Below are 16,673 nucleotides of genomic sequence, written 5' to 3'. Positions count from 1 at the left end.
CTCTGTCCTGGCAATCAGAAAGAAGAAAATGTATCAGCTTCTTCAGCTGATGAGCAATATCTTGTATTTGTTCATGGTTCACCAAAAAAACTAAATAAGCATAAAGCTTATTTGGGAAATTACAGTAAATACTAAACAAAGAAGCTACAGCCTTTAGGCTGCTGAGTGTGACCTGCTGCACATGGAGATTTGCCCAACTTTGCTTTAGTGTTAAGTCCATAGTTTCTTCCTTTCATTTTTTGTTAATGAATAAATTACTTGATCTGCTCTATTCTTGGATGGGGAAGTAGGAAAATTAATTTTTGTATGTCCCTTTCTACTTGCAAACCTGTTCTTCCTAATAGAACACCATATATTTAATACCTGATTTAACTTTTTAAAAAACAAAACAATTATCCTTTGTTATGGGGCATAATTTAAACACAGTACTGCTGATTAGTGGGGAGTATCCTCTTTGAAATAATAGGGGAGATCTGGTACCACCAATCTCATCTGTTAACTGCTGTTCTGGTTGGGAGAGGAACGTTCACTGTTTAAATATGGAAGAATTTCAAGCTATATAGAAGTGGCACGGTGGAGGTTTCTGTTGTTTCCAGTTCCCCATTTAAAAGTGTGTAGGTGTAATGAGCTTGGTATTCCAGCTCACAGCCCTGTGAGCCCTGAAAGTCAGACTGGATTCTGTCTGTCACACTCTCAAACACTGACAGGCCAAAAAAGCCTTTGTTTCTACCTGCATGATCCTGCTGTGGGTTTCTGTAGGTGTAGGTGAAAGAAGTTAGGAAAAGCTTCTGTTGATGCTGAATAAGGAGCGTAAGAAAACATCTTGCTTTCTTAGCTGTGCTGACTTGCCCTAGGCCAACAGAATATAAAGCAGTGAAAGCTTAACACCATTTGCATGCCAGCTGTAAAGTCACAAGTGGACTAAATTGCTCAGTGGTGTGTTACCATTTTTACATAGGCCTCTCTCTGAACAGAACTATCCTTCATAAATCTTTAAAAAGAAAATAATCACCAGAACATTTTACTCCAGAATTTGAACTGCCTTGCCTGAGCTCTCTTTACACCAGAGCTTTCTAACGCCTTTTAATTTTAAAGCCTGTCATTACAGATTATTTTACATTTCTTTTCCCGTAGCAGTAAATTATGTCTGTGCTGGGACAGCCGGAACAAACTACTACTCTCCTACTATGCTACTAATAACGTTTGCTGCTGAATGCAAATTAAGCTTGAAGTTGGCTGCTTTCTGCAGCTGGCAGAGTTTCTATTAGATCTTTGAATTTAGGTGCAGTGTTTAAAACTGTCATGTGCTTTTTTTCCTTTTTTTTTTTTTTTTTTTCTAATAGAATATGCTTCTGCTGGCTCACTGTTTGATTACATTAATAGTAACAAAAGTGAAGAGATGGATATGGATCATATCATGACCTGGGCAACTGACATAGCTAAAGGTAAGCAAGACCAGTGGTATGTTATGTCTTACACAGTCAGCAGGGTGTAAAGCTGGAGATTCTTTCCCTATGAAGTCAGAAAAGCTTTCCTCTACTTCCTTATTCAAATTGCCCATAAAAGAACACAAACAACAACAAAAACATCAAGCATTCACTGTTTAATATGTTTCTTGATTATTTTGAGTCGGAAATCATTTCAGGAGTGAAAATGCCTTCTGTGAGCCAGTTTTACTTATGGTTTGCCCCTAAGTCCCAAGAGGACAATCTTGCTGATGTAGTGTAATTATGAGGTAAAGTGCATAATTATCCTTACATTTTATTTGAATTGGTATATTTAAGGAAGCTTGTTCTCAGTAAACATACTGACATTTTTCATATAATGATACAGAACAAACTGTTCTGTCCTTTGGGTTCTCTGTGACCACACAAGAATTAGTGTAAACTAATGAACATTAAATTCATACCATTCATTTCTCTACACATTAGAGAAAATAACTAAATATGACGTTAAAAAGCATTAACATACCATATAGGTGCTCTGAGAGATATATGAGCTTTGCTTAGTTATTTTTACTCAAACAGGTTATGGGGACCTTCGCTTTTCTCGCATCCGATCAATACAGCCTGCACATAAGCCAGCCTGTAACGAGGATGAGTAATGGGACCTAAAAAACATGACTGCTCATAAGTGAGGCCACCCTCAGCCTGCCTAACGAGACTGTTCTCTTGTTTTGTGTAGGAATGCACTATTTACATATGGAAGCTCCAGTCAAAGTAATCCACAGAGATCTGAAGTCCAGGAATGGTAAAGTAGCAAAACAATAAAATGCTCTGTATTTACTGTTACCTGTAATTGTAGCACTCAGATCTGTACCTGAGCTTTGAGAATGTGCAGAACACCTTGGCTGTCAACAAGCTGCACTGGCTGTTGCTGTGGCACAGAAAAGTCTATTTCCTTCTCCTCCCTCCTCTCTGTTCTGAAGCTGTTGGAGCTCTGCTACTGTCCCTGGCGTCATTTAGAGCATTGTGGAGGGCTCTTTTCAAATTGTGTCTGGCTGACCGTGATTGTGTCCATCTTATCAGCTGTCAGAGATTGCCTGGACACTCCTCACTTGTTTTTTCTATTCAGAACTGTTGAGTACCAGGGAAGACTGGCATGCACCAGACACAGTAGACTGGATAAGACCTATTATTTCCTATCTGAAAATCTTGTTTTTGTCATGGCCTGTTTTGTGGTTTGACAGATAGTCATGCTTTTGAGTAATGCACACTCAGCATAGAGCTGCACTGTTTAGACTGTACTTGGCAGTTGACAAGCATTTATGAAATTTGCTGAATATTGATTTGAACTGAAACATTATCTAGTAGTGGGACAGGAGGGACTCAATTTTAATAATCTGCACAGGGGAATAATAGTCACAAGAAAACTAGATCTAATTTCAGTTGTAAATTATCTCCTTTTTATTTTTTCTTTTCATTTAACAAATCTTTTGGAGAGTTTGTTGTTAAGCCTAACTGCTACATTGGAGACAAGGGAGCTTATCTGTATTTTAGTTATAGGTGTGTTGCTGTCTTTGAACTTAGTAAGACCTGAAAAGCTTTGCAGTTGTTCAGAGGCTTTCAGGTATTCAGCAGATGGTCTCCAAACCTGCTCAGAGAAACCAGGACAATTGTGAATGTCTGCATATTTGGGTGCTCACTGAGCATGGAATTGCTTTCTTGATAAAGTGCAAACTTTTTTTTTCTTTTTTTCTGTGAAAACATATTGCATTTGTTTTTAAAGGCATTCTTGTAACCTATTGTTTTTTTTTCATTTTTAGTTGTTATAGCTGCTGATGGCGTGTTAAAGGTATGAACACTTTAATTATGTGAGAGATGCTGCTGCTTGATCTTTTGATGGCTGATAAATTAGGTTGACACTCTACTATCTGTTTATTTTTGCCAGATCTGTGATTTTGGTGCCTCAAGGTTCCACTCACATACAACACACATGTCATTAGTGGGCACTTTTCCATGGATGGCTCCAGAAGTCATCCAAAGTCTCCCAGTGTCTGAAACATGTGACACATACTCGTACGGAGTGGTAAGTGCCTCTAATTTCTCTCTGCATAGTAGCAGAACTCCAGTGTAACAGAATTCATGGGATGCAGGAACAACAATTCTAAATAAGGACAGCAAAAAATATCACACTTTTTCAGGCCTCACCCATAATTTATAATTACGTGTTTAAAAATGATAGGAAGAACAGTGTCTTGCATGTTTGGTAAGGTCCATATCTGATTAGATTAGCAGCATGCCAGTGTGGGAAATGCATGCTTTACCGCAAGTATTCAGCATATGTCAGAAGGCTTGCAGGAACCACTGAGCAATCTGCATCATTAATCTCTGCTTGTGCTTTAGTGAAGCAGAAGAGAAAAAGGTTGTGTTGTAATAGGTGTATACCAGAACTTCCATAAAATGGAACGTCACTGAGTTTATATCAAAAAGGTAGCCACTTTTCTATGCTTAACTGTTTAAAAGATTCTGGTATCGTTACCTGGTAGCTGAGAAAATAGAAGCTGTACCTCTTGTGGAGGTAGAGGCCCAATCTAAAAATACAGAGAATGCCAGCGTGGCTTTGTCATTTATATGAAGGGGAAATAATCAGTAATAGTGCATTAGAATGTCAGATTTGTAGGTAGAGTCATGTGAATTATTTCACTTTGTCCACAGTCAAACTCTAAATTGGTTTTGCTCTGCAATACAGAATAGGATAGAAAGAGTACTGGTCAGACCAATTATGAATCTTGCCCCATAACCTTTCCATGACAGCAGTAATTAATACTTTGGGAGGAAAGAAAAAGGAAGTGGGGTTATAGTCTGCATGCGTATCTGTTTACATAGCTTTTTGGGTTTGGGTTCCACTGTTGGTGACAGAATGGGGAGTTGTTTCAGAACAATATATTATAAAATATTGCCCCTTTCTCTTTGAGGGGTGGGAAGAGATGTAAGGGATGCACTGTATTTTTAAACTAGCACCTATGGTCTTACATAGCTAAGCTGATGTCCCAGTGGAAGGCTACATAGATTACATAAACTTTTTGTCAAACATTTGTTTATAGTGAAAAAATATGAGAGATGATGTTGGGGTATCTTACAAATGAAAGGTTGACAGTTTGTAAGGGGAAAGAAGAAGCCTATATCAGCAGATTTAAAAATCCTTGCTTAACTTAACTAGGGCACAAACAGTAATAGAACATAAGCTAACAAATGTAAATGTTAATGTGAACTGTTACTGGAAGCAATCATATATTATCCACTGAAGGGAAACATTCCAATTCCAAAACAAAGAAAAAATGTTAGAGGAGAAATTCCAGAAAAGGTCTTACAGTTCAAGACTGCTCACATAGTCATCTTGGTGTGAATTGACTTCAAGTAACATTCTAGGAGTGGGAGAAGGTAAGAAATTGTTTAATATTCTATCATATCAAGTATTACCAGATCTGTGGGAACAGTATGTCACACAGAGTTTACTTTACATCCAAAAAGTAAAGCTCCTTTGACACTTCTGTGCTTGAAGCTAAAACTGAACTGCTCTCAGTATGAAACCAGTTTAGTGTTACTAGAATATTTTAATGTGGTTATGGGTGTATAGTGCTACCTCAGTATGCCTAATAATATTTGACCCACATTTTTTAACATACTGTTTTTGAGCTAATGTGCTCTACTGTGGGTAAAAGCTTATGAATTCATAAACACTTAGAAATCATTTTATAACTCCAATGCTATGTCTTGGAACACCATTGTTTTCAGAGGAGATTCAGGGGTAGAAATGAAGAATGGCAGTGGCCCAAGTTCTCAGTTGATGAAATTACTGACATAATGGAGTTGTCAGAAAGCAGGAAATTGTCAGAATATAACTTTGAAAGTTGGAGTCTCCCTGTTATAAGTGTTGGATTATCAAAGAATTAGTTAGGAGACTGAAAACAAAAAAAATCTTAGAAGGGGTATTTTTGTCTTGTCAAATGATTATCATCTGTAAAAACAACATTTAAAGAATCCTTTTTCAAAGTGTAACACTTGCCAGCAGCTTTTGTGCTAGAGAGACAAATCTGCATTTCTTCAGTTAAAGGCTTGTTAACAAAGAACAGAATCATTTCAAATGTAAACTAATAAGATGCTAGGAATAGATATTTTGTTCATGGTATTTGTTACCATTCCTATAAGTTTCTTTAATTTATTATCTTTTTTTTTTTTTTTTCCTTTCCTGGCTGGCTTTTCTTTCTACAAACTAATCTGTGATTTTAAATATTCTGCTCAAGTCTGAGAGCACTTTTCCCGTGAAGTGTCAAAGTCTTCCTGTACATCATAAGTCCAATTTGCTTCTCACCTGAAATGAACTTCCCTCTTTGCAAACAGTTGCATATGTATTTGTAGCTAATGTTCATGTTAGCTTCTCATGCTCTTCCTGGGTGGATAAACAGTACCATATATTCTACTTGAGATAAACAGTAAGTAATACATAGTACAGCCTAGGAAATGCTAAAGCTAAATATTCTAGGAGATTTATTATGCCACAAAGACAGATTTTGAACTTCCTTTAGCCATGCTGTGATTCACTTTTCTAATCCATTTCCAAATCCATACTCTTGAGCAAGTGCCACAAGTGATCAACCCGTAAGTTCACTCACAGTGTGGATATCACATCATTGTCTGCGTTGCTCAAAAATGATTTTCTGCTTCTCTTCAAGATATGGAAGTGTCTGTGGAACTACAGTGTTCTCTCTAAAAGCTGTTCTGAAATCATGAAGATAGATGCTCGGAACATGTTAACCTGGCAAAAGTGTTTGTAGTGGATGGTAGTGTGCGTTTGTGTACCTGTATAAGTACGCAATGTAATTTTAAATGCTTACAAGAATGAAAAAGTAAAAGCATTAATTGGCTATTGGTAGCATAGAGATGAGTTAAATGTAGCAGCTGTTGCAATCCTAGCAATAGTTCATACATTGCTTTAGCTATGAGGACATATGTTATTTATAGAGGGAATGTTGGCCAGCTTCAGGGGTTATCCCTTACTCTTTTTTTGAAAAGAATTATGAGATCTTTAACTTCCACTTGGATCAATCCAGAGGAGACTGACCTAATTTTCATGGCAAAGGGCAGTACCTCTAAGAGAACAACGCTTTCTGCTCATGCTGTACTTCTGATAGCTGTGGCTCCTGATCCTCATCTGTGTACACTTTCCTATGAAGAGAAAGCATTTCTTTTTTTTTTTTTTTCAGTGAAGGTTTTCCATGCTTGTTATTGTTTTTCCTCGAACTACTTATTTGGATGTTCCCTGTCCTGTATGGCACTTTCAATTTTTGTTGGCTTTGCATGGGGGTTGGCATTTTTTTCGTTTCTTCTCTAGATTGTTGTCACATAGATGACAGGATAAGAATTGAAATGCACAGCTGAACTGACAGAACTGAAGACATTTAATTCTTATTCTCAGCTTCATGTATGGAAAGAACATTCATACCTTTCTCTCTCACTCTGTTTCTCTGTATGCAGAGATGATCCTAACATCTTCACATGCCACAGCTTACAAACCACTACAAATGATCTCGATTTGTTTTCCATCACCGTATCTAACTTCACTATTTCTCTGTGAACACCTGCTGTCTGTCATCAGAGGGATGTCATGTGATCAGGAAAGCAGGTGATCTTCACCATCGAAGATGGGAGTGGAAGTGAATCATGTCAGTCTCTCAAATTATACTAGAAAAGGAAGATAGATTAGGTTCTGTATGATAGGAGCTGAGGACCGAGTTCAGAAAATGGTCAGAGTGTATATTGCAATAAAGAGGCCAGGGTAAGTCAGGTTCAGGTGCGTTTTCTGCTGCTGAATGACCCTGGGGACAGGAAGCAGCAAATGGGAATACAGAAGATACCCATTTGATGTTGTTTTGTTTTTGTTGTTTTGTTTTGTTTTTGTAAAACCAGTAATGCTCTCATTCATCTTAGCTTATGATTCAGGGTAGCTGATTCATGAGACAGGTTGACAGTCCTATGAAACTGGAGATACTGACACGTCATCACTGGAAGGAAGATCTTTTTCTACACCTTTGGCCTGAATATAAAATTTATGTTGTTTGAACGTTGCTCTAAAGTTGTGTAAATCAATGCAAGGGTTTCTGGCATGCCAATTTTTATTTTATTTTTTTTTACTTTCCTATCCTTTTAGTGATAAATAAAGCATTAAGAAAAATTCTTCATGTCTAGTAAGACTGCTGTTTTCCTCTCGAACTGTGTGCAGTATAGAAGTATTTTAAGCTGTCAGCGTTGGTTAGGAAAGTAGTGATCCATACAGGCAGTGGAAATAAACACTAGAGGTGTCATGATAAAGGAATTTGTTGCAAAATGTTCTGCACAGACTTACGTGCATGAATGAAACTAGACAACCCTTACAATTCAATCTTCTGAAAGCAAATAGAACAGTGGAGTTTTCCAGCTCAGGGCTCTCAGAGACATTTAATGTGTATTTCATTGTGTTCTGTACTTGGAAGAAGTATTTAGATACTGCTTGCTCTATCTGATGTGCAAACTTGGGTTTCTTCTTCATGGTTTCCTATTATTCAAATGAGCTGGTTCTGGAAGACTGCTCCACTGCATGTTTGATTTGGTCCAGGGGTTTTTGTTTTTAAACGGTTTTGTACACTGCTTTTCTGACTGAAGTACCTTGGGCTGCTAACTTATTTCATTCTCTCACAGTTAAATGTCCTTCTCAACCAGTAGAGAGGTGAGAATTGGAATTACAAATCAAAGTGCTTTTCTTCTCCTGTTTGCCCCAATTCATTCTCCTTAGAAGAAATGAATAAGTCTATGAAGAGCTTTCCTCATATATTTTTTATTCTCAGGAAAACTGTTCTTTTACTTATTTTTCCAAGATATATTTACCTTTACTATTCAGTCTTCCGACTCAAGCAGAATTATTCAAATAGGTCTATTGATGGAGTACCCTGTTCACTTGATTAAAGGCCCAACTCTGCTTCAGTGCATTTTTTTCTGCTTGAGCAGCATCTGCCAATATTCTCTCATTTTTCTTTTAATTACCTTCATAGTTGGCCAGAATCCATTCAAAATGATGTAGCTGGAATGAGCCTGGGTACTAACCCAGCCAGTGAGGATGTAGAGACTTGCATAAGGCTCTTAATACATTTGGTCACATGCTAAATAGATTATGTCATTTATTGTTGTTGTGTTTGGCATGTGAATGGAAGAAAAAGTTTCTATGCAGACATTTGTAACAAGATAAGTATATGAAGGTTCTGATAAAAAATAGACACATACAAGTGAAGGTACAAAGTGCCTGTTAATTTGATTGAATGCCAAGATGTAGTCCCTGTGGCAGAAAAACAAGTTAGATTCAATGACCTGCAAGCCTCTTTGGTGATGCCAAACTCTTTTCTACAGAGCAGCTCAGATTCTCATGTGCTGTGTTACTAAAATGCTGAAAGCGTGTGAAATTAGGAGGGTTTTTTTGTATCTATGATTAGTGTGTCCATAAGATATGGACAGAGAATAGAATAATTGTCAATAGGCTGTATATTGTTTAGTTTAACATAATCACATACTTGGGGATTAACAATTACGTCTGTGCTTGCAATATTATATTTAATGTTTTTGTAGGCATTTTATAGGAGCAAAATACTGAATGGATCAGATTCTGACTATTTAAAAGCACTAGTTGCAATCATAAATAAATATTTTTAAATGCAAAATGACTGAAAAGCAAGGATGTGTCTACTTGGGGCTGAGAAGGAGTGGAGGAGTTCATTGTCTACCCAAGTCTCAACTGCCAAATGTGACATAGTGTACAGAGAAAGTAAAAAGCAATTCCCATGGCTCTCACAAAATTGCAGGCATTAGACCCCACACAACCCAGTTTTTTATCTGGGTTGTACTGTAGAGGAAAAAGCAAAAACATCCAAATTAATTTAGTCAGAGTATCTTGCACACAAACACTGGTCCAAGTTCCTGCAAGTGGTTACTGGTTGCCTGATAATTGGATACAGAATAGTGCTGTATCAAGGTTTAATAATGTATTTTAAATACAAAGTACAGAAATAAAAATTCTTTTCTTTTTTTCTGTTCCAGGTTCTCTGGGAGATGCTAACAAGGGAGGTCCCCTTTAAAGGCTTGGAAGGATTACAAGTAGCTTGGCTTGTAGTGGAAAAAAACGAGGTAAGACTACGTTTCTACATTCAGGTACATAGATCAGAAAACAGTATTGGGGTTTTGCAAAAGACTTTTTCATCTTCTTCAAATTGAAAGTAAGTTCACGCGTATGGAAAGATTAGCAGTAGGAGCTAACACAAAGGGTCAAAGTGATGTTATTCCTCATGAATGGACCCTTTACATCTAATTGTTGCAGCTTCACGTCGTGATGCTGTAGATCAAAAATTGTACAAGTACTGTACTAGTTTCTCAGTCTCAATTGTAAAACCTAGGGGTTTGTTCTTAGTGATGAAAGAAGCCATTGCGTCCAAGGTAGGGGAACAGTTTAACTCCATCTCCTGCGTTTAGGACATCTTTTTACTGGCCGGGAGTTGATATATCTGTAAGAGACCTTCAGCTACTTCAACTTAACTCTCCCAGCAGGAGTCACTATAGTACAAGAAACTGCCGCTTAGATGAAAATTTCAAAAATAAAAGAAGAAAAAATAGTTTTAAAAAAAGAGAGAAATTACAGTTTTGCCACCTACGTTCAACACTACATTGAAGATGAGCTCCTCACTGGTATCGGCAAGGCTGTGGCATAGCTGCAAGCCTCCTCATGCAGAGTCTTTCCATTTCAAAAGCACTTCAGTGGTGTAAACACCGTTTGTACAGTGTCCCCAGCCTCGCTTTTCTTCTTCTCACAAATTGAGGCTTTCAGTTAGTTGGACATGTGAGCGTATATCTGAACACATAGTCCCTTGATATCAAAGACAGTAACTACATTTAAAAAACATTTAAAGTTGTGACTGTACCACACACAGACAAGCATGGAAATCCTCCACAAAGATGAAACCTCCTCTATCTAGACACAGCGGAAGCTTGGGAAACATTACAATGGTGAGGCAGTGCCTGTACAATACAGATTTCTATTATTCTACATAAACTGTTTCTCAAAATGCTTCAGAGTTAAACAGTAGAGTTAGGTTTCCTCCTCTTAGTTTAATATTTTTTGTTGGTGGCTTTTTTTGTCTCTTTTTTTCTTCTGCTTGAGATTAATTCCAGTGAGTGATACTGTGATATACTCATTAGTTGGAAATGCTACATTAACAGTCTGAAGATTATGTCCGTGGTCATCAACAGTGTGTAGCAGAGCAGGAGGCACAGTAAGACTCTTTCTATTAGTTTAGGAAGAGCCTCATCTATCAGTTTGAAGAAGGTGGAACCATTAAGACTTCCATCAACAGTACTACATTCTACTCTAAATGTACAGGTTTATGGAAGGGACACATAGTGGCATTAGGAATGTTGTAAAGAGATTCAGTCATATAGTGAAAGATGGCACACATTTCTCTACAGTTTTCCAGAGTGAGGAACTGTGTAAAATATAGTATGAGAAAAATGTGGACGTGACAGCTATCACACTCATGGCTGGAGAAACCTAAGGGTTGAAATTTTCAAAGCCAGCAGTATATCTGCCAGGTACCACTAGCCAGTTGGTACCATCTTCTCTGTAATTGTTCCAGGAAGCTTTGAAAACATGAACACTTACTTACATTGTTATTATTTTCTCTGCCCGTGATTTAGGGACCATGCCCAGCATAAGCCTTGTAAGAGTTGGCATACGTTATGCTTGTATTTTTTTTCCCCAGTTTCTATGTCCCAAAGCAAGTATGAGGACCGGGTTCTGTTCTCAGTTCCATCTATTGACATTAATGGGCTTTCATGAGTCCAGTTCACAACAGAATTGAGTCACTGTTGAGCCAGGCCTTCATTCTTTACACTCTAAGTCTCTTGTTAAAAACAGTGTGGGATTGAGGCCAAAACATAATTGCTGAGGTTGAAAATCCCACTTTGCAAATCTGGAGCCCAGCAAACAAAGTGGATTTTAACAACTCTATATGGATCTCTTTTGACACTCCACATTATTTCACAGTGTGATTTATATTCTGCTAGAGTTTCTATATAATTATATATTTTTTTAACCCAGAAAAGAAAAACATGAGAGTTCAGATTATACTAGGTATAATCTCATAAACTGCTAATGAGAAGTGTCATCTTTATTATTATCTGGTACTTTTGGAACTTGCTACCTCTACACTACTGCATAAAACTCTGCCCAAGGGAGACACATGTAAATGATGATTGCAACTTATTTTCCACCTCCTGGAACAGTGAGGGTTACAGACAAATACTGTAGCAAGACTAGCCAGTGTATTTTTAGGTTAATGACTCAACCAAAAATCAAGCAGCAGTACAATTTGTTTATGCATTGTACAAATTTCTGTGTATTTCTTGCATGGAAAGCTTTGCACCTTAAGGTATTACATTATTAAAATAATCATACTTCTGCAGTGCCCAGACTCTATCTCCTGTTTTGAGTTTTCATGGTATTGACATGCTTGTGCAGCAGAACTTGTTAACTCTTACTTTGGCTGCTGTGGTTTGTAAGGCTTTGCAGATCATGTTGGAGTCACATAATGGTGCAAAATTTGACACAACTTGCTCTGGTTTACATACGAAATGTCAGAGTAGGACAGATCAAAGGGTCTTCCTGGCAGGTTGGTCTAAACAGGACTGTAATATCTGTTTCTTACCTGCTACAGGACAAGGAAACCTTTTACTATCTTGATTCCTCATATTTGGACTAATTTGCACTGAGGAACTGTTTTTTCTATCTAAATATTTCTTTACTTTAGTATGAAACATCTGAAGTCAATTAGCTGCCTTATCGAGAGCAGAAGGGATCTCCTTATATGTGTAACGTTGGGATGCTCATATAAGCAACTGGAGAGGCTTGTATTCATGAATATATACACGAATATACAGATTTGCTTTTAGGCTTTCCAATCTGGAGACAGATTCTTTAAACTAAATGTCATTTAAGACTGTGAAAGAATTTTTTTTCACAGTTTAAAACTCAGCAAAGGAAACCAAACCAGCTTCTAATTCTGTGTAGTCAGTTGTCCTGGCTATAACCAGCAACTCTTTGTCTTCAGTCATCAGAAAATATTTATATGAGTTCACTGTGCTCTGTGAGTGTTCTCTGAGATCTGCATGTCCTCACTAATTGTTCTGACCACAGGCTCATGAAACGTCTCTTGTGTCATGTAGAGCTTCACTTAACTCTTTTTAACTCAGTGTACTCTATATTTCTGCCACTTGGTATATCAAAACTGATTATGGTGTTATGCATCTGTGTGGGAGAAAGGAATTAAGCCAGCCTGTACATTATACCTATCTTGACAAGCATTTTGTAAGACAATGCAGTGCAGTAGTTATCTCTACAGACTGTTATATTTTAGTACTAATATCTGTTTGCCTCATTTTTACTTCCTTGTCTCCTAGTTTTTTTGAGCAACTCCACTGGTATATTTGTTCCATTCCTTCTTTATAAGTCTACTAATTAATTGTATGTCTTACCGGTGTTGGTCTTTTTCTTTCTTTCTTTTTTTTTTTTAACGTCAATCATCAGTTTTTATATTGTGTTTAAAATGAAAGAGGAGTGTGTTTTACTCATTTTAACTGCTTTGCTCCTACAGAAAATCTATTATTAGCACCTTAAAGGGAAATGTTTCTAATTACTTTTTTTTTTTTTATTATCTCCATTAGAGATTAACCATTCCAAGCAGTTGTCCCAGAAGTTTTGCAGAACTGATGCATCAGTGTTGGGAAGCTGATTCAAAGGTAGTTTAATTTGTGTCTAACGTCATCCACTGCTTGTTTTGCTATGTATGTTAGCAAATCTTTCTTTGGAGGACAAGTCTGAGCTACAACAGTTGTTGCCATGTTGGTACACCCATTTCTTCACAAAAAGATTAGGTTGGGCTGTCTTTTTTTTTTTTTAATATATATATATATAATATTCTGATATATTTGTACCTAAATGTTTCTCTTTTCCTTTTAGCCAAGAGTTCTTAATTTTACTAAATTACCTAACTACTAAAGACAGGCATTGTAAATAGGGTGAGATGGCAAGAATGCCACCATTTTTTTATCAAGTGAAGAATTATTTTCTATTTTCTTTCAATAGTCAATTTTTCTTGGATATACATGAGCATTACATGTGCAATAACTATTTCAAGTTCCAGTTTTGATGTCTTTCTTGTGCTGGAAGTGTATAAAGAATAAGTTAATCCATGGAATATGGACAGGAACGGCAACAACTCTTCTAATTTAGTATTAAAAATTTCCTAGTCTTTTCCCTTAAGATTTTGAATTCAGTTTTATAATGATTATGCTGTAATATTATAATAATAAAAGTACGGTAATATACTGCTTAACCTGCCCCTGTAAGAATAAACTAAAAGAGAAATTAAAGAATATTTACTCAGTAAAAGCTTTTGTAGATCGTGACGATTACCTTCCTTAAATTGATTCTGCTACCATTCCGTTATGCATGAACTGGCTGGAAAGAACCTGGGTACAAAGCAGTTTTGTTACCAAATATTATCAGGTATTTCTTTTGCCTATGAAGGTAGTTAAGAGAGGGAAGGATAAGAAACTATGCTCTTTTTCTCAGGTCAAGGCAACAGGAAGAACTCTGTTTGTTTAAACTCTGGAGAAAGTTAACTACTACTTCAGAACCAGCAAGATTAATACCAAAATAAATTACAGCACTTAGGTGCTCTAAAGCCAGAACATGTTATCACTGGAGAGTAGTCATAGGAAAGCAGTGCAAGAAAGGAGATTTCCCTTCTTTTTTTTTTTTTTTTTTTTTTTTTTTTTTTTTTGTCTTGAAGCAAGGAGTTACTTTCCTATAGAATGGATCTGGAAGCCTGAGATCAATCAGCAACTTAGTTTCCACATTAATGCCTATTTAAATGGTGTTCCCTTAATATCACCCTTTTTCTTCTCTCCACAGAGGGGAGAAGAAAAAATGCTTTGAATCTTTGCATCTGTTAAGGGGACTGTTTATGTTCTAAGTCAGTAATTAGTGAAGAGCCCTTCCAAGTGGTAACTACATGTCTTACTAATAACTACCACCAAGCATCAGCTTCCCTACCAAAGGCCGCAGACTGAACTGCACATACTAGACCAGCTCACTCTTTCGATCACTCCAGCCAGATATGTGAGACTCCAGAATGCTGTTGCTGTATTTCCAGGAGAGGGAGGGATCTGCACATTGTAAAACAGGGATGCCTGAGCAGTTAACCTGGGTTTGGCCTGAGTTTCTGAGGGTGTTGTTCCAGATCTCTCTGATGTGTGTAAAGAGTAAATGTCGGGTTAGCTGATTTTTTTCTGACAGTCTGCTCTTTGCTACATTTTTCACTCAGCTTCTCTTTTGTTAAGCAATTATAAATGCTTCATTCACATGAATGAAATGGAGTAATCTCTGGTCACATTTTGGGCATGTGACTGACATACTCAGTCACATGTTGGGTAAGGATCACTACTTACAGCTCTCAAAATGCCTTGATAAAAAGGCTGTGTGGCCTGCTTGAGCCAAAAGATGGAGCACACTCCTCTGAAATACTGCACTGTGCAACTTTCCCTTTGGCCAGGACTGGCTTCAGAAAAATGGATAGTAGATACATGAACAAGTTACTGAAGATCAAGCAAGGGTGAGTTCAAGGATGTCAACTGCTCAAAAGCAATTGCTTGTGTGCATGCGTCTAGCCCACAGAAAGCCTCAGGTATCTATAGGTGACTTACCCCTGAGAAAAGAGGGATGTGCATTTACTGTGGGCCTAAGGAGTACACCTGGAATGCTGCTGCAAAGCAGACGGAGTATCAGATACTGCTCACACCATAAATCCCTCATGGGAAAGAACACAGTTATTAACTGTGCTTTGAATTTATTAGAATTTGTTCATGCCTGGAAGAAGATGTCCATAGTACACTGCTACAGGTGACGTGTGTTGGTAGTCTTCATTCAGTTTAAACCGTGCTAGTTAAACAGTCCTGTATGGGTTCAAAGCTTTTTACTAAAATGCTAATTACTAATTACTTTAAGTCAGTAGTTATTAAAGAACAGTCTCTGTGGTAACAAGTATCTTAACTACCCAAATATTAAAATCCAAACAAGCTACTTTTGCTAGGGCATTAGAAAATTGTACAAATAAGGTTGCTTATAACTAATGCCTTCGTTTACTAGGGATTCCTGCTTTGGAAACGCAGGTGACTGCATCTTTCTTTTTGATTTCATCTGTTCCTTCTGTTTATCCCCACTTTAACATCAAAGATGATTATAAATTACTGAATATTTTAATGGAACTCAAATCTGTGAATAGAGAAGCAGAAAGAAAGAAAAGCCATATGTATTAAATATCTTGGTTTTATGCAGACCTGTTTTGTAAGAAATACTGAGTGGAAGGCAATAGTGAAAATGTTAGCCAGAATTATTTCTAAAGGGGAATGCATTAAAAATTTTTGCATGAGACATCATAGATATGAAGGGAAACAATTTTCAAAGGCAACTCATGCCTTGATATTTTGAGAGTCTCTTGTAAGGAACCACTTAAGATGCCTGACTTTCTAGGAATTGCCAAGCAGCCACCCACTGAAAATAAGATTGTTTTTTAAAGAAAGCTTCTCAGCTTGGATTCCCAACAATCACTTCTCGCCAGTTTTACCCAAGTTATCAGTCTGTACCTAGACTGCTTTATTAAATTTTTCATTTGTTTCATTTGGGGGAAGAAACCAACAAAAACACGAAGTAATGTAGGTTTGTGTCTTCCTGCCAGCTGCACCTCCAGGGAAAGCTGTAACCTATGTATCTGGCATCTGTAAGCTGGCAGGATAGCTGGTGGCTGTTGATGGAAATTACACAGGCCAATGAGCTTTGTCAGTACTATGTGACTGTACACTTGTTCCAGCTGTAGTTGAGCAACACAACAGCCCCTTTGCCTGTAAATATTTGCTGCATACCAGCTTGGTTCTGCTCTGCGTAGTACCCAAAGAGTGCATGTTGCTGCTCTTCCCAAATCAGTCCATCAGTGCTTTGAGCTGCCCTTAGTAAAAGCGCTGTTCTCTGTCATTGTTATCTCAACTCCAATTATTCTAGGCAGGCCTGATAGCAGTGTTGACTGTGCTTACTTGGTGTGAGCT

The 16,673-nt window shown here is 37.4% G+C and overlaps 1 protein-coding gene across 4 annotated transcripts in view; it reads left to right on the top strand.

Annotated features, from left to right (window-relative positions):
• MAP3K20 (mitogen-activated protein kinase kinase kinase 20) overlaps positions 1-16,673 on the top strand; it is an 86,764-nt gene that overhangs the window by 34,744 nt on the left and 35,347 nt on the right. For all 4 annotated transcript variants that reach the window (XM_084523589.1, XM_084523588.1, XM_084523590.1 and 1 more), the window contains exons 4-9: positions 1,344-1,445; positions 2,185-2,250; positions 3,266-3,294; positions 3,391-3,528; positions 9,564-9,650; positions 13,236-13,310. In XM_084523589.1, coding sequence (XP_084379715.1) covers positions 1,344-1,445; positions 2,185-2,250; positions 3,266-3,294; positions 3,391-3,528; positions 9,564-9,650; positions 13,236-13,310 — 497 coding nt within the window. The remainder of the gene's footprint in view (positions 1-1,343; positions 1,446-2,184; positions 2,251-3,265; positions 3,295-3,390; positions 3,529-9,563; positions 9,651-13,235; positions 13,311-16,673) is intronic.

The sequence above is a fragment of the Aythya ferina genome (genome assembly GCF_964211825.1).
Source record: "Aythya ferina genome assembly, chromosome: 6".
NCBI lineage: Eukaryota > Metazoa > Chordata > Aves > Anseriformes > Anatidae > Aythya > Aythya ferina.
Note: the sequence above shows the minus strand (reverse complement) of the source record. Positions and strands in the feature narration are given on the sequence as shown.